The sequence below is a fragment of the Leopardus geoffroyi genome, chromosome B1 (genome assembly GCF_018350155.1).
Source record: "Leopardus geoffroyi isolate Oge1 chromosome B1, O.geoffroyi_Oge1_pat1.0, whole genome shotgun sequence".
In the NCBI taxonomy this organism is placed as follows: Eukaryota; Metazoa; Chordata; class Mammalia; order Carnivora; family Felidae; genus Leopardus; species Leopardus geoffroyi.
In genome coordinates this window covers 81103699-81127083 of record NC_059327.1, presented here as the reverse complement: position 1 = coordinate 81127083, position 23385 = coordinate 81103699, and the positions used below count along the sequence as shown (strand labels likewise).

Below are 23385 nucleotides of genomic sequence, written 5' to 3'. Positions count from 1 at the left end.
AGTGAAATGCAAGTCAAAACCACCATGAGATAGCACCTTCAGTCAAAATGGCTAATATCAACAAGAAACAACAGATTTTGGAGAGGATTTGGAGAAAAAGGAACCCTCTTACACAGTTGGTAGGAATGCAGACACTGGTGCAGACACTGTGCAAAAGAGCATGGAGTTTCCTGAAAAAATTAAAAACAGAATTACCATATGACCCAGTAATTCTACCACTGGATATTTACCCAAAGAAAATAAAAACACTAATTCAAAAATATATATGCACCTCTATGTTATTTACAATAGCTCAGATATGGAAGCAACCCAAGTGTCTATCTATAGACGAAGGGATAAAAAAGATGTGGTCTATATTTATGCAACAGAATATTACTCAGCCATAAAAAGGAAGGAGATCTTGTCATTTCTAACAGCATGAATAGACCCAGGGGTATTATGCTAAGTGAAATAAGTCAGTAAGAAAAGGACAAATACCATATGATTTTACTCATATGTGGAATTTAAGAAACAAACGAATAAACAAAGAAAAAAAGAGACAAACAAAAAACCAGACTCTTAAATACAGAGAACAAACTGATGCTAGCCAGAGGTGTGGTGGATGGGGGTATGGGTGAAATAGATTAAAAAGATTAAGAGTACACTTATCTTGATGAGCACTGAGTCATCTATATTATTGCTGAATCATTATTTTGTATACCTAAAATTAACATAACACTGTGTGTCAAAAATTTTTTAATTTAGAACTTTATTTATTTATTTATTTATTTATTTATTTATTTATTTAAGAGGAACAGAGGCACCTGGGTGGCTCAGTCAGTTGAGCGTCTGACTCTTGATTTAGGCTCAGGTCATGATCTCACGGTTCCTGAGTTCAAACCCTGCATCGGGCCCCAAGCTGACAGCATGGAGCCCACTTGGGATTCTCTCTCTCCCTCTTTCTGATCATGCTCTCTTTCTCTCTCAAAATAAATCAATAAAACTTAAAAAAAAAAAAAAAAGAAGAAGAAGAAGAAGAAGAAGAAGAATAGAAGCCATAAGGGAGAACAGTTTGCTTCATCACTTTCCCATTCTTGGTCCCATATGGACACTCCCCTACCCAACGGAAACATGTCCCATTGCTCTCAGGTTGTGGCTATCTTCTGGAGCTTATGCACTGAGTGACCCAGGCACTATCACCCGCTTGAGCCCCTGCTCAGTGGGTGATGGGCCACTGAGCAGCGGACAGGCTACTTGACAGTGGAGAAAGGATTTCCTTTTTCAGAGGTAGATCTGTGATACCTGTTTGTACCCAGATGAGCACAGAACCCACTGGGGTTTAATTATACACGTGAATAAGTTAAAGGTGAAAGGTTAATAAGGCGATGAGGAGAAAAACCCCTGTGGAATGAGAATGTTTTAGATCTCTCGTTGAGGGAAATAGTGGCCATGCTCTTCCTCACAAGACTATAACTGTGGTAACATATAGCCAAAAAGGCCGAGACCTTTTTGAGGACCATGAAAACTAGGGCGGTAGAGGAGATCCTAATGCACTGGAGATCCTAATGCACTGATAGGGCACGCAGCTTCTACCGGGCAGGGAAATTTGTCCTCTGTGTGAAAAATGGAATAGAATGTTTGACTGGTTACTCAAATATTTGCATCCACACTGCAATTGGATCCCTCTGAAAATGAAGCTTCTTCTTCGAGCTGTCACCATTGAATAGTACTTATTAGTGGCCTCTCTTTGCCACGGTTCGCGTTATACCTGCAGTCATTTACACCAGAACACAGAAAACAACACAGGAACGAGGAGGGCACACTATTCCAGCTGCAAACACATTTTCTAGGTGGCATCCTTCATTCTTTTGCTCTGTATTATTAAAGGAAGACCTGGAACCCCTCCACACTTCATCCTACCCTGCCTGCACTCCACCCCACCCCCACCCGCCATCCTACAGCCCTACCCTCACCCCTTACTGCTGTGATCAAACCCTTGCCTCCCCCAGTTCAGCCAAACAGAAAAGGAATCTATAATGAAGGTGGAGCCTATAAAATTCCTTTCAGAGTTCTTGCCTGGCTTCTGGAAACGCACGCCAATACAAATTTTCGTGGCTATATTAATATATGCAGCTATGCAACAGGGAAATGATAATGAAACAAGAGCCCTTTTGAGTCCAGTCCTTCTGAGTCCCAGGCCTCAGTGTGGGAGGCGGAGGAAGCTGGGTCAAGAAAGCAAAAGGGTGAGCAGAGGGGTGAGGACTCTCAGGGGAAAAGGAGTTCCCAGAGGCTCTGGCCCTGGGGGTGTGAACCGGAAAAGCTCCTGCATTAAGGCGGGGAGCAGAGCAGCAACAGCCATTCAGGTGTGTCCCTCCAAGACCTGTAAGCTGTGTGTGAAATTACAAATGAATAGAAGGGTGCATACTAGTCAAAGAATGAGGGTAACGCCAGTTACGGTGGGAGAATCTGTTCGAAGCAAGTTCTTTCTTCTTGCTGAGAAAAGGATGGTGCTTCCAGAACTGCATATGGCAAGTTGTGACTCTGTCTGCCTGAACTGTCAGGTAAATAACACCACTGTACCTCCATCGAGTTTAACAAGACCTAGACCTTCAAGAAAATGATTCTCTTTGGTATATAAACATGCCCCATTTTTATCTTATTAAAGTGATCTATTCCCTGTTTGTATAAGACATAGTTTTCACACTCCAAATACCTTCAATTCTCACTGAGTTTTCAAGTACTAAAAAAAAGAGTCTAATTCCTTATTTAAGATTTAACTCCTGGGGTGCCTGGGTGGCTTAGTTGGTTAAGTCTCCGACTCTTGATTTTGGTTCAGGTCATGATCTCACAGTTTGTGAGTTCAAGCCCCACATCAGGCTCTGCACTGATAACATGGAGCCTTCTTGGGATTCTGTCTCTCCCTTTCTCTGCCCCTCCCTGCTTGCACTGTCTCTCTCAAAATAAATAAACTTAAAAAAAAAAAAGATAGAACTCCCCCAGTTATGGGTTTTCTGTGTACGTGTGTATACATACATATATACGTATACAGATACATATATGTACACATATATGTATACATATACATATACATGCATATACCAAGAGTTGCTTAGGATATATATGGCATGAGGACAGTGATCTAGCCATTAGTTGTCAGCCCCATTACTAGTCACATTCATTGTAAGTCATTTCAGAAGCTGACATACAAATACCTTTTGCCATCAGCTGAATCATAGAATGCTATGGCAAATGCAGAAATCAGACAGGTCAACTGCACTAGGGAGATCTGTGTTAAATAAATTAGCTTTCATAGGCTTTATATCTGAAAATTAAATGCTGTGCTCATATAAGCAAGGACAGGCTTTCATTTTAATACTAAACTATTCTGCATTTTCACTTAATTTTTGGAATTACAGAAAACATGACGGTGCTCACAAGCAACAAAAGAAAAAACAGTGAACCTGGACTATATCAAAATTAAAACCTTTTGAGCTACAAATAATGCCATTAAGAAAATGGAAAGACAGCAGAATGGGAGAACATATTTGCCAATCAGGTATCTGATCAGGGGCTTATATCCAGAATTGCTAAGGAACTTTTACAACTCAAGACTAAAAAGACAAATAACTCAAAAAGCAGGAAAAGAACTTGAATAGACATTTCTCCAAAGAAGATACACAAAATGGCCAATAAGCACGTGAAAATATCCCCAGCATCTTAAGTCCTCGGGAAACACAAATCAAAACCACGGTGGAATACTAGTGCATACCCAGTATGACAGCTATAATAAAAAAGACAGGTAATAATAGGTTTTGGCAAAGATGTGGAAAAATTAGAACTCTCATGCATTGCTGAATGTCAAAAGGTGCAGGAATGTCAAAAGGTGCAGCTGCTTTGGCAAATAGTTTGACAGTTCCTCAAAGTGTTGCATATGGAGTTACCATTGGATTCAGCAGCCCACTCCTAGGTATACGCCCAAGAGAAACTAAATATGAGTCCAAAAAAAAAACTTGGACATAAGCGATTACAGCAGCCAAAAGTTGGGCAACAACCCAAACTTTCATCAATAGATGACTCGATAAACAAAATGTGGTATTATAGCTATTTTATACCACATAGAAAATTAATATTAATTATTGATGTATTTATTCCAATAATATTCAATGGAATATTATTCAGCCATAAAAAGGAATAAAGTACTATAGATGAGCAACAAAGATGAACCTTAAAAACGTTATGCTAAGTGAAAGAAGTCAGTTACAAAAGACCGTATATTGTATGTTTTCATTCATATGAAATGTACAGAATAGGCAAATCTATAAAGACAAAGAGCAGATTAGTGATTGTCTAGGGTTGGCGGTGGTATGGGGATGGTTGAGGACTGACTGCTAATGGATGGTTCTTTTCAAGGTGATGAAAATGTTCTATAACTAACTGTGGTGACAGATGCAAAACTCTGTGACTATACTAAAAACCATTCAACTGCACAAAAGCCAACATTGCCCAAGAATAATCATGAAAATTAACGACAAAGAACACTGAAAAAAGCAGTATTAATCTGAGGCTCACAACCAACACTATCTTGATTTATTAAGTACGTGTGTCCTTCTACAGAAAGGTTCCCAGATACCATTATTTCATAATAAGTTAAAAAGAACCTCTACTGAAGATGCTCTTTTTAAAAAATAAAATGTACATTTAATAGAGCTTTGCTCCCTGTCAGCCTTAACGTAGGCGTGTTACTCAGATGGACAAAATTTATTTCTCTCATTGACCATTTCCTCGGCACAGGGTTTCTCAAAACTTAGCTGTCAGGTTCACTTGGAGGGCTTGCAAAAACACAGAGAGCAGGGCCTCCAACCTCAGAGTCTGAACAAGGTCCAGAGTAGAGTTCAAGAATTTGTATTTCGAACATTTCCCTATCCTCCCCCACCCATGCTGATTCTGCCAGTGGGGACCACTCTTTGAGAAGCAATGCCACAGCACATACAGAGTTGAGGCTGGCTAGGCAGAGTCCTGGCTGGGTGGGTCTTCCCCAAAACTCTACCAGAAAAGAAAGGTAAAAGTCATCCAAAGGCCAAAACGCATTTACATTCAATATTTAAATAACAGCAATTACCATAATCTGCTCCTCAAACTTTTGTGGTTCACACATATTGTTTATCTTCCTGGTTTCATGCCACCCCCATTCTTGCCCACCCAAGACGCATTTCTGGGGATTCTTCTCCCTCACAGCCATCCTGTAAGACCGCAGCCATGTCTGCCCAACGTGACCTTATCCCTAGTGACAGAAGATCCCACTTGGAGCTGGGGCAATCAGCTGGAATTTGGAATTGGGACTAAGAAATTTCTGTCTGGCTCCTCTTTTGAATAAAAGGCAAACTCAGAAAGCTGCAAGAAATTGCCATTTTCCACCATGTGAACTGGGTAATCGAAAAAGCCCATCTGCATTGTACAGAGAAGCAGGGATGAGGTAGAGAATGAGAGCTTTCTGGTTTCCACATGGTCCTGCAGACTCTGGCTTCAGTGAGGGACACGCCTTTCTGCATCCCTCCCCTGGGGTTCCATAAGTTTACCCCAAACCTGCATCTTCTGTTAAACTCCCCTGGCTTGCCTAAACCGGCTGAAGAGGATTTATTATGTACAACCAAAAAGGCCTTAATTAAAACTGTTAATAAAGTCAATTTGGGGGTCTCTTTCCTCTCTGTTTCAGTTCACCCCAGAGATTAAACTCATCTGAAACTTCATCGCCCCCAAGTTCACCTGCTTCTAAATATTTCATAGCTATGGGACACCTGGCTTCCTCAGTCGGTAGCATGCAACTCTTCATCTTGGGGTCGTGAGTTCGAGCCCCATGCTGGGGATAGAGACTACTTTAAAAAATTATAATAAATAAATAAATAAATAAATAAATAAGAAAATAAATTAATATTTCATAGCTGAAGCCCTATCTTACTCAGGAGATTCTCTGAATCCTACACCATTATGTATTTCAAATCTAGGGCCTGCTTGGATTTCTCTAGAAAGGCAATTATAATTTATTGTTCTCTCTAAGACTAGACCGGGATAAATAAATATAAATCAGAAATGAATATAAATCAATTCAGTTTCTTTCCTTGAGCAAAGAAATAAGAAAACCTATAGATGTGTTTCAAATTAAGGTCTAATATTAGGTTGTATTTACCATGGTAGATAAATTTAAGTGTTTAGTTTTTCATTAATGTTTCTGAAATAACTTCAACTTTTATTTTTGTGGAATTCATATTTTTGAGATTGCATTCTTAACCCGCTACTTCTAGGTTCATCAACAAATATGTTACATTTGATGTATTTATTCCCATGCAAAGCATGCGGCTCCCCAAAAGGAGAAGGGGCATTTCTTTATCTCTGTGTGTCCAGCTACTTCTCTCACCACACAACAGAGACAAAACAGATAAAGTTTTGTGTTGCCTTCAACACTGCATCTCATCTGCAGCAACACATCTGTTCCATAAGTTTGTGAGGTCACTAGACGTTGCAAAACCAGGGTTTAATAGTGACAGGATTCTCTTTGTCTAATGTTACACATCCTCTGTATTGAACTTAGGATTTTGGCCTCCTTAAATCAAGACTTCTGGGAATTATCTTTGGCAACTATGTGCTTTAGCAAAAAAGTCTGATTGTTTTGGCTGCCTTGTGTCACATAACAACAGGTAGTCACAGACATCCAGCAGTTTCCTTAGAGTGGGTTGCTTTCTTTATGGTAATCAATTTACTTGGCCCAGCTGTCAGGCACTTGACTTCCCAATTAACAACTGGAAGCAGAACTTGAGCCGCAGGAAGGAAGAAAACTCAGATTTTCCCAAACACACAGTTAATGAAAAATTTAGCCTAGCCTCTACCTCATCTGTGTTTTTCCCATAAAACGTAAATGTCAATTTGGAAAACAATATACCTACGGACATTTCTCCACACAGGAAAGTTTCACATGATATTTCACTAGGCCCTGTGCCCAACATCCATCACTGAGGAGTCAACATAAATTAATTTAAAACTGGAAATGAGGCAGCCAAAATTGTTGACCAGTTTCCTTGTATTAATTCAGTGAAAAGACTAAGAGTGCCTGCACTACAGATCACAGCTTCTAATCTCAAGGAAATAAGCAACAAAGAAGAAAAATCCTTTTATTACACATCTTCTCAAATCTGGAAGAAGGAAAAAAAAATGTATACTAATGCATGGAGCATACTTTTCTCACCCAACTCTTCCTGGCCGAAAGGATTTTTCTCCATGCCACAGAAGACTATAAATGAAAATCAGCAAGGCAGGAAGCAATAGGGACTCCTGTTCATGAGAACGCCTGCAGAAGGGCTTTGTGGGTATCAACCCAGGTGAACCTAATGCAGCCTTGACTAACCTGCATATGTGCAAGGACATCCATGTATGGACAAGAGCAAGACCTCTTGTCCATAGAGGGACGGGAACTATCGTGGGAAAGGGGATTTGAAGACACCAACAAGTCCTTTACTTGGATGTCTTTGAGTGTATGAATCCTGAAATTGCTAAAATTACATCTTGAGGAGAGAGAGCATAGGAAGTTTTTCTCTAACATCCTTCCAAAAACACTGCTTCACCCATGATTAGAAACTCTAATATCCACTTTAAACCCAATAAAGAGTGAGTCCTCTTTACCCTGTGGCTTAGGAATGGAAGAAGCTTGTTTTTAAGTTACATGTCTTGTTTTAGGACTAACGTGGAAACTTCTTCACAGTTTACCTGATCATAATCTGCTAGAGGGTAGATGTGTGGAGTTCTAAGTGCAAAATGCTTGTGGAATGGAAGCCACTGCCCTGGTCTGCCTCTACTAGATCATAACCATCTAGAAGATAGGGGCTGTGATGCATATCCTTTTGACCTAAGTCTCCTGCAAAAAAAAATGTTGGGGAATTTTTTCAGGACAAAAAAAGAGTTATGTTAGTCGTTCGAACAAGTTTTCACTTCCACGCTAGGAAGCAGGGCAGATGCCCTTTGGAAGTACGACTGTGTCATAACATTCAACTGTTGTTGAATAGCACATGTACTCAATGTAAGTCAACATAAACATTTAGAAGGGTCACTGTTGTCTACAAATATCAGTAAATGTGCAAGGCCTTATGACCATATTCTATTTGAGAGAGATCATTATTATCTAGGAAATGATTTCATACTTGAGTGTCTCAAATCACATCTGTTAAAAGGGTCAGGATAAAATGTCTTCCTTAAAGAACATCTTTTCACAGGACACCTGGGTGGCTCAGTCAGTTAAGCATCTGACTTTTGATCTCAGCTCAGGTCTTGATCTCAGGGTTGTGAGTTCGAGCCCTGACCTAGGCTCCACACTGGGCATGGAGCCTACTTTAAAAAAAAAAAAATTTCCTAAAATCTCATTGCATATTATCTTTTGGTGCCACCCCAGCTCTCCCTGCTCACAATACTGGTTGCATAACAAACTCTGAAACAGAAATAGTATACACTAGGATCCTACCAACAGGAGTTACTGCTGATAGAGGGTCACTGCCATATGAAAGCCTATGCTACACAAGAAGAATCAGAGAGCTGTGTGATCCCTTTGAATTGACTGGAAAAACAACAGACATACTCTGTCACTGAGACTTTTCGACACAGGAAGGAGGGCTCAAATATATGAAAATATGTTGGCCTGAACACCATTTTTTAAAACTTTCAGCTTTCGGCAATCACAATCTTGCTAGACCTCCCATCTGCTAAAAAGAAGCTGAACCATCACTGTGAAGTTTAGAAAAACGGGGCTATAATAAGGATGTAATAACTGTCTTATGCTTTATCTATAATAAATCATATTCCCCTGAAGTTCCAGTGTGTTCTAAATTAACATCAAAGGAAAGAATTCTTAACCCCACCAACTGGCAAATACAGGAATTTCAACTGTTCTGATATAATGGCTCTAAGTAAATCACTATTAATTTCTTACTTCCCAACCTACTGGTCAACCAGAAACACAGTCAGAATTGCTGATGAAATTATCAGGAACGAATATCCCTAATGTATTTCCTGCTTTCATCCTCCAAGCACAGCAAGTTACAAACTGAAAGGGCTTTTGATTCATATTAACATTTTGAATATAGTTTCTAAAAATCACCTTTAGTGAACTGAGGCTGGGATATGACTTGGTAAGTATTATTATTGATGTAACTTTTCTTTCCATGCTCTGAAAGTCATACTTTTGAGTCCAGAAGACCCTAAATTTTTACCTGTTTGCACATATGGGAGACTACATGGAAAAGAACCCAAAATACATGATTTCAAATTATAACCCATTTCTCCTACCGCTGACAGGCTGGGATTACATTTAGATATGATTAAAATATTATTCATTCATCCCAAGAACTTAGATTAATTATTATAATATTCCATTATGAAATTTTCTCTTCATAAAATCTCTTATTGCCACTCTATTGGTAATTACCTCAAGTGCCATCTCAACTGCTTATTAAGAAAAATATTTTTAATGGTCCTTAACGAATACAGTATAAATACACACAGAAAGAAAGGTCCTCTATTAAGAAAGAATAGATATTTTGACCAATTAGCAGAAGTGCTTTGAACGTCATTAGAACCCACTTAAGATTATGACCTGCATCATCTTAGAAAGCAACAGTGTCTTCCAACAATTTCCAGGAAAAGAAGGCTGTATTTCACAAGACAGGTACACAGTTAACGTCCGCAAACAGACTCGTACACACGACACAGGAACGTGAGCCAAGTCATCCAGTCACTCCTGAATTCACCTCAATAATGTGATGTGGCCACCATTAGGCTAATTACAACCCGTGCAGGAAGGAGCCCAGCTGACTTCAAACGAAATGAGCAGAATGTGAATATTTTAGAATAAACCAAGTACCTGATAGTTTCATGAGAAGTTCGGACGCTGCTTTGACTGACATATCCGGCCTTAGCACGTTCCCCTTCCCCTCCTGGGGCTTAAGGGTGTCCTCAGCGATGCTTGGGGCTGACACTTCAGATTCCGGGCTGAACACATAGCTGGACCGAGGCAAAGCGGCACTTAAGGCCTCTTCTTCCTTCGGCTCCTCTTTCACTTTAAAATTAAGATTCATGGGCTCCTTCTGATTTGCAGCTGTCAGAAGAAGAAAGGTATTGTATATATACATATACAAAAGGCCACTCCCCCTCTTAGCTGCCCCCGGACTTAATGAGATATGGAATGCACAATCAGTGTGCCAACAGCAAGAGGGACCACAACCCGATCAAAATAGGATGGGACCTGGGCAGAAAAAAATACAACACGCTCCACGAGCACAGGACTCTGAAGAGTGTGGGCTTCTGAATCTTTGGAACCCATCATAGTTGAAGAAGTGCTGCCTCTACAAAGTGGTCATTTTCTCTCTGGTTTCCCCAAATGTCTTCTTTCCTGTGTATGCTGCTGCCTCCCTGACCTATGAGCATTCTTCCCACTTAATCCTATTATAAAATAATGCTTTCAGGCAATTAGCCTGCCAGAAAATATTCAATAGAAACATGAGTCAGAGGCAGTCCCCAAAGCCGAAACCTGGGGTGGGGTGGGAAGGTGACGAATTTGCCAGAGAAAAGCTCAAACTAGAGATATCCCACTCTTGCCTTATTATAAACTGACGTTCCTGACCCTCGAACACTGGGGCACGCACTTGGAACTGTTTTCCAGTCACGGTGAATGAATCCGCATCTGTGGTTCAAGTCATTTCTAAGCCCACGTTGGGCATTTTTTTTTTAAGGATTTTATTTTTAAGTAACCTCCACATCTAACGTGGGGCTCGAACTCACAACCCCGAGATCAAGAGTCACACGCTTCACTGACTGAGCCAGCCAGGCGCCCCTCACAATGGGCATTTTTTAAAAGAAATGCTTTTATCTTGAAATAATTTTGGATTCACACAGAAGTTGCAAGATGGTTCACGGAGTTCCCATATATTCTTCGTCCAGCATTCCCCAATGCTCATATCTTACATAACCATGGTGCATTCGTCAGAACTAAGAAATTCAACATTACTATGATCTAAACTCCAGATTTTATTCAGATTTCACCAGTTTTTCCACTAATGTCCTTTTTTCCATTTTTAGCATGGGTGGTTGGTGTGGAGTGTGCGGTCAGGGCAGAGCTAACTGGTCTATTATGGGATAGATTCTGTGGCTTGGCTACACCATAACAAGCCTTCCCCAACTGAGCTACTCACTCCCTGGGAAAGACCAAGAAGGAAGACAAGCATCCTCTTCCACCACTGGCCACTTTCCCAGGCATCCTCCCCTTTAATGGGCCATGCAGTAGGACCTTTAGGTTGGTTATGTTAAATGTGTCAGTCTTTTGAGAAAGAAGATCTCTTCCTAATATACATTTCTTAGTAACACTTATTAGATGAGCCAAAAGCCCATGCCCGCTTAACACAAAAGAAGATGAAGTTAAATCCACAAAGCTTTTGACTTGTTGCCCACCACCTACCGTAGCCTATACACAACCATAAAGTCCTTTCTCCCTTGTTCCCTCTAAGGATATACATTCTGGAATCACAAGTTTACACAGATCAGCGTATTTAGAAACTGGACCTTGGAAGGCTAACGTGACATCTGGAAGCGTTACCACCAGAAAGATGCACAGCTGGCACTAGAACCTAGTTCTATGAGCTGCCCACCCTAGGTTCCTTATCGACCTCCACCCTTACCTACCTCCACCTCACCACTCCTCCACTTCGGGTCCCTGTGCTATAAACAACACGTGAATGTAATTTGACCTTCAAGTACCACCTTCTCAATGCAGTCTACCCTGACTATCCTATTCAGAATTGCAATCCCCACCCCATAGTACACCCAGTCTCTCCTACCTTACTCTAATCTTCTTCTTTTTTTTCCCCAAAATACTTATCACTTGATAACTTATTGTTAAGGATTTAATTGTACCCACCCCCACCAGTTCTTATGTTGAAGCTCTAACCCACATTGTGGCTGTACTTGGAGGCAGGGAAATAATCAAAGTTATAAGAGGGCATCAGGGTGGGGCCCTAACCCAATATGATTGATGTCCCATAAGAAGAGACACCAGGGAGGCACGCACACAGAAGGAAGATCATGGGAGGACACAGCAAGAAGGTGGACATCTTCAAGCCAAAAAGGGTAGCCTCAGAAGAAACCACACCTGCCAACACCTTCATCAGACCGCCAGCCTCCAGAACTGTGAGAGGTAAGTTTCTTTTGTTCAAGCCACCAGTCTTTGATATTTTGGTATGGCAGCCCAAGCAGACTAATCACATACCGTATAATTTTGTTTTTATTTATTATATTAACCATTATGGTCTGTTTCCCTAACTCAAGGGTAGGCTTCAAGAAAGCAATGACCTTAACATTGATGTATCTTGAGTGCCTAGAAGAGTGCCTGGCACATATGAGGCGCTCAATATGTATTTGTGGAATTAATAAAATATGGTAGCTACAAATTAGTGACATCTGATGGTGCTTCACTATTACCTGTGGAAAACAAAAACTAAGAATCCCAAAATATCAGAAGTGCTTTCCTTGGATCTGATCATTAGACTGGGAAAAAGACCTAGAGATAAAAGCTTTGCTATCTACACCATAGCACTTACTGAGGTATCTGTGAGTAATCATTCACTTGGACTCTGGCATTACTAAAGGAGGAGTCCAGAAAAATTTCAAGAAAAGAGGTCCAAATCTGGGCCTTTGGGGCACCTGGCTGGCTCAGACAGTAGAGCATGTGACTCTTGATCTCAGGGTTGTGAGTTTGAGCCCCACGTTGGGCATAGAGATTACTTTAAAAAAATAAAATAAAATAAAATAAAATAAAATAAAATAAAATAAAATAAAATAAAATAAAATAAAACAAAATTTGACCCTTTGGGGACAATGCCATCAGAATCTAAACCAAAGAGAACAATGATGGTCTCTAAAGCAATCCTCATGTATTTCTGACCTCAACCAGGAGGGTGCCTCCTAAGAGGACTTTGTTTATTTAGCATACTTCTCTCCTTTCAACCACTTTTGGTGAAGGGGGTGGGAGGGGTTTGCTAGCCATCTCCTAAACCCTCTCTGGCCCTATTCCTTTCTTCCAGAACCCTTCATAAAATCCTTTTCCAAAAGTATCCTAGTTAGTCACAACAGAATAATTAAGTGGTGTTTTGTCTATTAAGTCTAAAATTGTGATTCTTTGGGAAGGAAGGAATAATATACAAAGTTATGTACTTTTAAAAATGTTCTTTATCTTTTATTTTAAAACTTTTTAAAGTTCTAAGGTGAGGTTAGGAAAGAGATAAACTATCGAAGCCCTAGAAGCAAAATCCCAATTTCTAGAGAGAGCAACCTTAAGCTGACACTCTCTGAAGATATAACCAGCTTCTAGAAGTTATTAGTTACGATACATGCATACATACATAAGATTTCAGAAAAAAATTAGCATTGTTAGTACAACTCAGATTTAACAGAACTTCAGTAAGACACTTAAAAAGACAATAGGCAAGCTGGTATGTCGCTGGATTATAAATGTGCAGACATTCATACATGGTTTTCATTCTGACAATGTCAAGAATGACATAAAACTAGTAACTTTCTGGGGAAATGTAAATATAGTTAACAGATCACACACACAAAAACAATGTGGGAAACACTCATTTGCCCAAGTTTTAATTTCCCAAACACTTGTAATTTCCCAAACAGATGTAAAATAGAAATATGAAGGCTACCCTCTTATTAAAAAAACTTTCTTTTGTTTATTTATTTTTTAGAGACAGAGAGAGAAACAGAGCACGAGCAGGGGAAGGGCAGAGAGAGAGAGAGAGAGAGAGAGAGAGAGAGACAGAATCCGAAGCAGGCTCCAAGCTCTGAGCTGTCATCACAGAACCTGATGCAGGGCTCGAACTCACAAACTGCAAGATCATGACCTGAGCTGAAGTCTGACGCTTGACCGACTGAGCCACCTAGGTGCCCCTACCCTCTTATCTTTTAATTACCAGAAATATTTATACTAAAAATAGTACATAAAGCTTACATTTTAAAATTAATCTGACTGAATAATTGCCATAGTTTTTTATTATCTTGCTTTTGTTTTGTATCTTACTTTAAAAAAAAACCATTCTCTTTCTACAGAAAAAGGTCGAATTAAAGATGTTTTCTTTTTTTGTTGTTGTTTGGGGAAACTGCTATGAAAAAAGGAACAATTTACAATTCACTGCCTCGTCTTTACTTCATTCTTCCCAACACAAAAATCTGTGCGCATATGGAACTCAATTCATAAAAGACTTTCACAGCCTTTACCCTGACTTCTGTTTATGTATCTTAAAGTTTCCAGATACTCCACTTTTAATGCAGTGAGGAAGCCCCATAATCAAGAGGCCTCTGTTCCCAACATTCTAGGACCTGAGCTACTTTGATTATAAATTATGTGTATCTGTAAGTTCACACACTCAAATAGAGCTGGGCTGCCATTTAAAGGAAATAAATCAGCTTTTTGAGGATTTAAAAAGGATCTAAGATAAAGATTCATATGGGAAATGAATAGGAAAGCCACTGGGATAAACTTATCCCAAATTTCCAATTATAATAGGCAAAGATTAAAAAAAATACACACACACATATATATATCCCTCTTTATAGCAAAGGGTGATCAGTTCACGCTGAGATCCCTTCTAAGTGCCCCAACTCCCTCAGGACAATTCTATAAATGTCCTTAATAATAATGCACACACCTAGCATTTGAAAAGTTAACAAAAATTGGTGCTTCTGTCAATTAGGGAACTAAGAGCCCAAGAGGTTAATAAACCAAACCTTCCAAATCACAGAGACACTAGGCTTCAAGGTTTCTGGCCGAAAATGCACCCAAGCTCTCTCCTTTTCCTTCCAAGCGCTTCTGAGAGGGATACTACCCTAAGAGGTTGGACTATGGGCTTTGGAAATAAGAGATATGGAGTGAACTAGGCTTTGTTAATTATAAGGGAAAGGTGGGACATGATCTAGAGGTAAGGGACAGAAAACGTCCCTTTCTGCAGGAAGAAATTTTGTCAAGATCTAAGAAGGTAGCGGGGCGCCTGGGTGGCGCAGTCGGTTAAGCGTCTGACTTCAGCCAGGTCACGATCTCGCGGTCCCTGAGTTTGAGCCCCGCGTCGGGCTCTGGGCTGACGGCTCAGAGCCTGGAGCCTGTTTCCGATTCTGTGTCTCCCTCTCTCTCTGCCCCTCCCCCGTTCATGCTCTGTCTCTCTCTGTCCCAAAAATAAATAAAGTTAAAAAAAAAAAAAAAAAGATCTAAGAAGGTAGAAAAGGAAGAATGGACTGCACCATGGCTGCTGCTCTTCTGTTTTGTCCATTCCCTCCAGGGAAGGAAGAAGATGACACTTTCCCTGCATTTAATAAGACAGGACTCTCTTTCAGCTCAGAATCTGGCAATTGTGGGGGGCGCCTGGGTGACTCAGTGGGTTAAGCGTCTGACTTGGGCTCAAGTCACGATCTCACAGTTCTTGGGTTCCAGCCCTGTGTTGGGCTCTGTGCTGACAGCTCAGAGCCTGGAGCCTGCTTCGGATCCTGTGTGTTCCTCTGTCTCTCTCTGCTTCTCCCCCTCTTGTCCTCTGTCTGTCTCTCTCTCTCTCCCAAAGATAAATAATAAACATAGAAAAAAATTCTTTTTAAAGAATCTAGCAATTTTGTGAATGCTGAAATGCTACATGAAAAAGGTAGGCCATGAAGGATTTTATTTACTACCTCACCCTTCAGCACAGCCAGGCTCTTGGACTTGGAAGGGGCCACAGATTGGTGGTTTTCAAACAGTGTTCCAAGGAATCCTAGGATAAGCTTCAGGGGTCCCAACAAATGTTTGTTTCAAATTTAAGTTTTTAAGATTCTTTAAACTAATTTAAAACTTAATTTAGAAATGCGCACAGTCATCTGTGTTGTAATGGAGACCCCTAATTTTTACTTGTGTTGACAAGTTAATTGAGTTTCGTATCACTTGTAACGCATTGCCTCCCATCATTACAGGAGTGGCAGAGCTCTAGGAATACATCATTAATAAGGAGGAGACTGGCTCTGCACTGATCTTTCAAAAACCTCAGGCCTGCGCATGTATGTCCATGTAAAAGTATACAGTTGTGATCCTCCTGGAGTCTATGTGCCTGCCTTACATCATCAGGCTTTCTCACCCTCAGCACCACTGACATTCTGGGCAGGGTAAATTTGCCGCGGAGGGCTGTCGTGTGCGCTGTAAGATGTTTAGCAGCATCTAAGGCCTCTACCCACTAGATGCCAACAGCACTACCCCATCGTGAAAACAAAAACTCACTGCCAGCTGTCCCCCCATGCACACCTCTGGTTGAGAGCCACTACCTTAAATTAAATGCCAGGGTGGGTTCAAGTGTATCTACTTTGGTGAAGCTTCCGATCGTGGCCGACAGACAGACAAGTGCAGATACACAGATATATCTAGTCTATCATTTACAAAGCACTTAAAGTGGACCGGGAAGTATGCTAAGTGTTAGTTTATTTGAAATAATTTATTGGCTCTTCACAGCAACCGTACTACTGTCCCATTTTGCAGCTGAGGAATCTGAGACTAGAGAGATTAAATAAATTTCCAAATAACAGTCCATGGAGCAAAGTTGAAGTGGTTACTATTGAATCACAAGTGGCTTTACTGCATAGAGAAAGTGTTAAATGCTTCTGGTCTTATGATAAGGAACGAGGGCGGTTGCTTAAATGTTGTCAACTTGCAAGCAAAAACTTTTCATTATTATACTCTTTTTTCAAGCAGCTGAATAAATTTAATTAAAGGCATCTTGAGATTACAAGGCGAATTGTTACACGTCTACTCTCATTGGCCACAGCATCCCTGTGTAAGTGGTGTTTCTTGAAAGTGCAATCGGCAAAATAAATTCAGAAATGTCCTAGAGGCTCACGCTGGTACATGGCCTCTCTCGACCGTAACATTAATTGCATGTTGTGTGCTTATCACGCAGCAACTTGGCTCTGGTTGCTGGACTGTTTGAATAAATACATACAAGAAATGTGAACTTAAAAAATAAAGTTATATTTAAAAAACACACATTCTGTGTGTTTTACATATTGAGTCTGCACTTCAGATTCTGTTTGAAAAAAATGAGTTTATTCTTTAAAAAATGAAGTGAAAACCATTACTGTTTCCGCTTCCTTTATTTCATGATAAGTAAACACAGGCTCAGAGAATGATATGACCTGTTGAAAAGCACACAGATCATTAATGACAGAACCAGAATCAGAGCTCAACCCCCCGTATTACAAATAACCACCCAAGTCCCCTTAGCAGTATATGTAAGTACGTATGATCTGGCAGGACCTGGGATTATTTGACAACCTGATGCACTTTAGGTGAGAAAAAAAATAAACTGCCTTCTAAAATTATAAGGAAGGTCAAGATTTAGTTCAATAATAATTAATTATAGTGGAGCATTGCTTTTAGATGCTAAGCATATTATATTCAAATAGAATGTTTAAGACATTAGCTAAATATTTTTAAATGTTGCTCTCTAATAAGGTAAACTACTTAATTTGCCTTAAGTAGTTTTATAATTAGTGTTTAGCGAAGTTTTAACCGTCTCTTATTTCTCATTAATCCCCACCTGGGCTCATCTTTATTTCTATATCAGTGTCCTCAAAGCAAGACCACACAGGTCCCCTATGACAGCTACGACCACAGTACACACACAGTGACAAAAGGGAAACAAAACAGCCTCCGGGGCAGGGTCAAGGGTAAGAACAACGAGCGGTGCCTCAAGAACTGTAAAATAAATAAATAAGGTTTTCCTCCATGAACTAAACTAGCAAAATCAACACATCATGAGCAAAAGTAGCTATCTGCAGTAATCTGCTTAACAGACAGGGTATCTCCCATGTCGAGAGCAGGAAGGACAAGTCCCGAAGAACCAATCAAGGCACGAGTAGATGTGAAAGAAAGCTGCATTTTAAATTTATTCTATTAACACGTACAAAGAATGAAATGTATGAACAGCAGTGAAGTGATTTGTATGTATGAACAGCATGAAGTGATTTGAGACTTGAAAAAGAAAACCTAAAGATTGGATAACATGTTTCCAACACTTTTCAGGGAAGTTGGTGACCATCTGCCCCAAATGACATCTCCTCTTGATTGTTATACTTGTCATTTTAAATTACCATGCTGACATTCTGGTTTACACATCAGTTGTTAAATGATTTTTGTCATTGTGGAACACCCAGAGAGTTTGAAGAACTCTAGGCTGTGGTAGACTATAAAATGGCCATAATGGAGGGGCGCCCGGCTGGCTCAGTTAGTAGAGCATGTGACTCTTGATCTTGGGGTCCATGTGACTCCTGATCTTGGGGTTGTGATGCAGAGCTTACTTTAAAAAAAAAAAAAGAGGCCATAAGGATTCCCTCCCTGAAGCCCTACCCCTTGGAATGGGACTTTGCAGCTCCTCCCATCAAGAGGTGGAGTCTATTCTCCCACTCCCTGAATCTGGGCTGGAGCTGTGACGTGCCTTGGTCAACAGAAGGTGGTGGAAGTGAGGTTGGGCCAGTTCCTAGCCTAGCCTCCAAAGGCCTTGTGCACTTCCACTCTCTCCTTTGGAACCACGCCTGCTGCCGTGTGAACGAGCCTGGGCTAGCCCACTGAAGGGTGAGAGACTCTGAGGAACAGGGAGAATTCATCCTAGCTGAGGCTATGCTAGACCAGCCCTCCCCCAGCCCATGTGGCCACGGACTTTAGATGGATGGGTCAGCCTCGAGAGACCCAAAGAAGCACCCTGCTCAAACCATGCCCAAATTGCCAATTCACAAAACCCTAAGCTAAGTAAATGGCTATTAGTTTGAGCTGCCAAACTGTGGAGTAGTTTGGTACTGAACTAACTGTGTGAGACACTCCAGTTCTCAGACTTGGCCTTACAAGCTGAGGGCCTGGAACACGGGACTCGAGACCACACCAAGGGACTCACAGCCTTCAAGGCTCCCTTTGAACAGCTGCCTCCTTTCCACAGACCCCCCTCTGCTCCATCTTCTTTCTTCTAGCACTATGGAGCTGATTGTGAATTTGCAAACCTTTTTTAAGTGAAGTAATATCACAGCCTCAGAAAACCTGACTTCTAGGATGTGACTAATGGAATATCTTTCCTATAATCCATCATGAAATGCATCGTGGATGGTACAAAGATAAAGATGTTACAAAAGAAACATTATCTGTTCCCTTTCTCCCACCCCAACACAAACCACAGCAACTTGAAACAGTTCAAGAGGCAAGACTAATAATACACAAGCAATAGAATGAACTACGCAAATAATACCACCACCAACCTGAGTGATAAAGACTCTAAATATCACCGGAATTCACAGGGGGTGGGATGGTTGGCAGTAAAGACCAGAATAACAGGAAAAGGCTCTACTGAAGAAGGGGGAACCAAAATATTCTTTGAAGGATGGCCAGCATTTGCATAGGCCACACAGTAGGGGCGGGCATCACAGGACTGGGCCCCAACATTGCTAGAAATTCTCTACAAAGATGCAGAACCACTGCATGTCAGAGGTGCATTAAAATAGTTAACTTAGTTTTAAGAACAAAATTATTCTTTTTTGAAAATTCTTATTCCGCCCCTCCCCCATTTTACTTAACAAGGGGGAAGATCTATGGGACGCCACAGTTCAAATTACCAGACCCCTGGAACAACATGAGTGAAAGCAGAGAGACGGTAGTGAGAGGCGTGTTATGTATGAGCTGGTGAGGACTGTCAACATTTTTCCAGACAGGAGTGAAGATACGGTTACTCTGTAGAAAGAAGTCAGCCAGGGGCATAACCTGATGCAAGAGGTATTAGAAGAAGAGTCTGTTAGAATGTCACTGGAGGGCCTAGAGGGGGGCAGCTGGGGTGGAGAAGGCACCAGGGAGGGCAGCTGAAGGGGCAAGCTGGCTAGGTGTGAGCTGATGGCCAGGAGACGCTGCACGCAGAGGGATGGAATATAGATATATTTTGAAGACACAAAAAATTTAACCAGATTAGTGACTGAATTAGCATGCATTAGAAATGATGCCATGGTTTGAAGCCAAGGAAAATAAACAGCGAAGCAGACGGAGGTCAAAAGACAGTTCGCTCAACTGAGAAAAAAAATTAGGTAATAGCTAATTAAGTGGTCATGAGCCAAGGCTTTGCAGTTAGGCAGAGCTGAATCTTTGCTCTCTCCCTTGTAGCTAAAACCTTTTAAGCCTCAACTTCCTCATCTATAAAATAGGTTTAGTGATACTGACCCTCTATGCTTTCAAGAGGGTTAAATGAGAAATTGCATGAAGCAATTGGCACAGTGCCCCGCTCACTGTAGACGCATTTGATTAGTAATATGAAAATAGTAGTAGAAATAGAAACAATAGTAATGAACAATAACAAGTAGAAGAAAATGTACTTCTGAAGAAAGGAAGAAAATGACTTGGATTCAAGTTTGCAGAAACACAGACTTTGATACATTTTCCCAAGGATCTATCAAGACAAAAAATTATTCTCAGGGCAATTCTAGAATTAGGTACACTCCATCCAACACAGCGAGGAAAGAAAGATCTGGATTCCAGTCATGACCCTTTTACAGTTAATCTCGTTGAGTCTTGCTCTTTGTCTACATGCTTGTCACGAGACAATGTATTTGGAAACACGCCATGCACTGTAAAGTCCTACGGAAATATTAGTTGGCCTTACTGTTTTTACTATTTGCACTAAGTAATTCCTGAAAAGCCTAAAAGAATTAATGCAACTTCCAATGGGGTCTAACATACGGCATTCAGAGAATGGCTCCCTGCTGGGGACTCTTAACTCTGAGACAGCTAACAAGGTCAAAGAACACAGCCACGTTTGATTGTGTTTCCTCCTTACTTTGTGATTTGGGGTATAGGCAGCCTTGGGGAGGGAATGCTGGAACCAGTTCCCTCACTTATTAGGAGTGTAAACTTGGGCAAGTCTCTTAATCTGTTTCTCAGTTTTCATCTGTAAAATGGGAATACGAATACTATCTACCTCCAGAGTTGTTATGAAGATCAAATGAGTCAAATGGCACAGAGTAAGCACTACCTGAGTGATTGCTGAGGAAAAATAAGAAACAATGAGTAGACGTCACAAAATCTCCGCAGACATTTCTGTACATGTGTGTATAGCTCCAGGCCCCCTTTCTTATAAGGCTACCTGCTCCTTTTGTGACTCAGATCAGTCCTTGTCTCATGGAGTGGCAAGTCATTGAAAAACAGGAGACACACACTCTCTCTCATATATATGAATCGCCACTGGGGTCAAAAAAATCCAGGATTTCAAAAGGGCATTCAGGCTGCCTGCACGGATAAGGTCCTAAATGCAGCTTCCGACACCAAGAATTTCAGTCACATGATCAGTGAGTGCTCATCATGAGAAAAGCAGGGCAGGGTTAAAAAGTAAGGTCAGGGCGCCTGGTTGGCTCAGTCGGTGGGGTATGTGATTCTTGATCTCCCAGTTGTAAGTTCGAGCCCCACGTTGGGTCTACGTAGAGATTACTTAAAAGAAAAAAATCTTAAAACAATAAAATGAAATAAAATAAAAAGGGCCAAACTGAGGGCATAAAGGAAGGTTGTTAAAAATAAACCCACTGGAGAAAGCACGTTCAGGGATGGGGAGTGGGAGCCCCTGGCTACTGGCACTGAAGTCTTAGGGCATGACAGGCACAAGGACAGCAGTTACTTGCAAGAAGGCTCATTTGTAAAGATGTTTTATAGAAAGCCAATCAGAGCCACCAGGAGATAAGGACTACCTGGTTTACTGGGTATCTCCCAGCCCTCCTTCTCCAGCAGCACAAACAAAGGCATCGCAGGATAGGGCAGCTGCCATTTACAGACTAACTGTATTGTGAGGGCAGATGCATCCAGTTGTGTGAAAGAGACAGAAGCAGAAAGAACAAAGGCCTGCAGGAAACGGCAAGATAGGACACAAACACATTCACCAAATCACCTGTATTTATACAAGAAAGCCTTTGCTGTTGTAACCGCTGAGCTCCTAATAAACCAGAAACAATTCGGCCTGTACCCATTTGTAAGTCCCTGCTTTAAAAATGCCATCTCTGCCTAGTTAGAATTATTTCAGACTCAATTTTATAAAATTAATATAATGTGGGAGACAGTATAAAAAAAAATTTTTTTTTGCCAGTTTTCCAAATTAAAAATAGTTGAAATGACTTGTATCTTTTATTTTGGAAAACCAGCGACAAAAAGATATTCCCAGCCCGCGACCAGAGATGCCAAGTTTCTGTCAACTGCTTGGTTACAAATGGAGAGTTAGAATTAAATTTTGTATCTTGAAGAGTATAGCTCTGAGGAAGAGAAATGATGCAAAGACTATTGCGAGCAACTGTTAATCAGGCCTCTAAGGATGACACTCCCAGCTCTTTGATGTTCTAGAGGAGTCTCGAGACTTTCTGTTTCCAACTGGAGAACACTAAAACGCTTCTTTTCACTCCCCTGTCATGAGGCCCCACAAGGAAAAACAAGGGGCAACAGACATGACTCACCCAGGCCTCTCATTCATGTCAACATTGACCTGTGGTGAGTGCTCCAGACCCTTCTTGCACCACCAGGCCCCTTTGAGTGGTCTGCGATAGAAAGTAAGGGGAGAGAGCTTTACTTGAAACAAACACCACCACCACCACCAACAGCAACAAAAAACACTAAAAACCCCACAAAATGAAGGTGTACTGAAAAAACTTTCTCAGGTACCAAGTTCACATTCCATGTCAATAGGACCTCAGTCCTGGCTGCACATTAGAGTCATTTGAGGATTTTATTTTTTATTTTTTAAAAGTTTATTTACTTATTTGGAGAGAGAAAGAGAGCACAAGTAGGGGAGGGGCAGAGAGAGAAGGAGAGAGAGAATCCTAAGCAGGCTCCGCACTGTCAGAGCAGAGCCCAACTCGGGGATCAAAGTCACGACCCGTGAGATTCTGACCTGAGCCAAAGTCAGACGCTTAACCGGCTGAGCCACTGTCTCATCTGAAGATCCTAAAGACAACACCAATGACTAGGCCCTTTCCTACACCAATTAAACCATAACTTCTGGGAGTGGGGCTGGGCCCTGGCATTTTTGAGAAACTCCCCCAGGTACATACAATGTGCAGCTAGTTTAGAACTGCTGCTAGTTAGGGAAAAGAGGTCCCAGGAGCAGCAGGAACTAAGGCACTCCGTGGTTGGGTGAGCACCTCTCCCAGCACATCCCAGTCACGCGACCACTAGCCCACTTGCTCTGACAGTCCGCGACCTGCCGATGCCTCTGGCTCCCAAGAAAGATCTATGCAAATATGTAGGGCTGTAGCCCTCAGCCTACCTCTGAGGCTGAAACCCTGAGCGAAGTTTACAAAATGATTTTCTCC

General features: G+C 41.1%; 1 protein-coding gene across 11 annotated transcripts in view; it reads right to left on the bottom strand.

Moving 5' to 3' along the window:
• ZNF827 (zinc finger protein 827) overlaps nucleotides 1-23385 on the bottom strand; it is a 176062-nt gene that overhangs the window by 100082 nt on the left and 52595 nt on the right. For all 11 annotated transcript variants that reach the window (XR_006709489.1, XR_006709490.1, XR_006709491.1 and 8 more), the window contains exon 5: nucleotides 9878-10111. Coding sequence is in view for 8 of the 11 variants with exons in the window: in XM_045466484.1 (XP_045322440.1) it covers nucleotides 9878-10111 (234 nt within the window). In the remaining 3 variants the exon portion in view is untranslated. The remainder of the gene's footprint in view (nucleotides 1-9877; nucleotides 10112-23385) is intronic.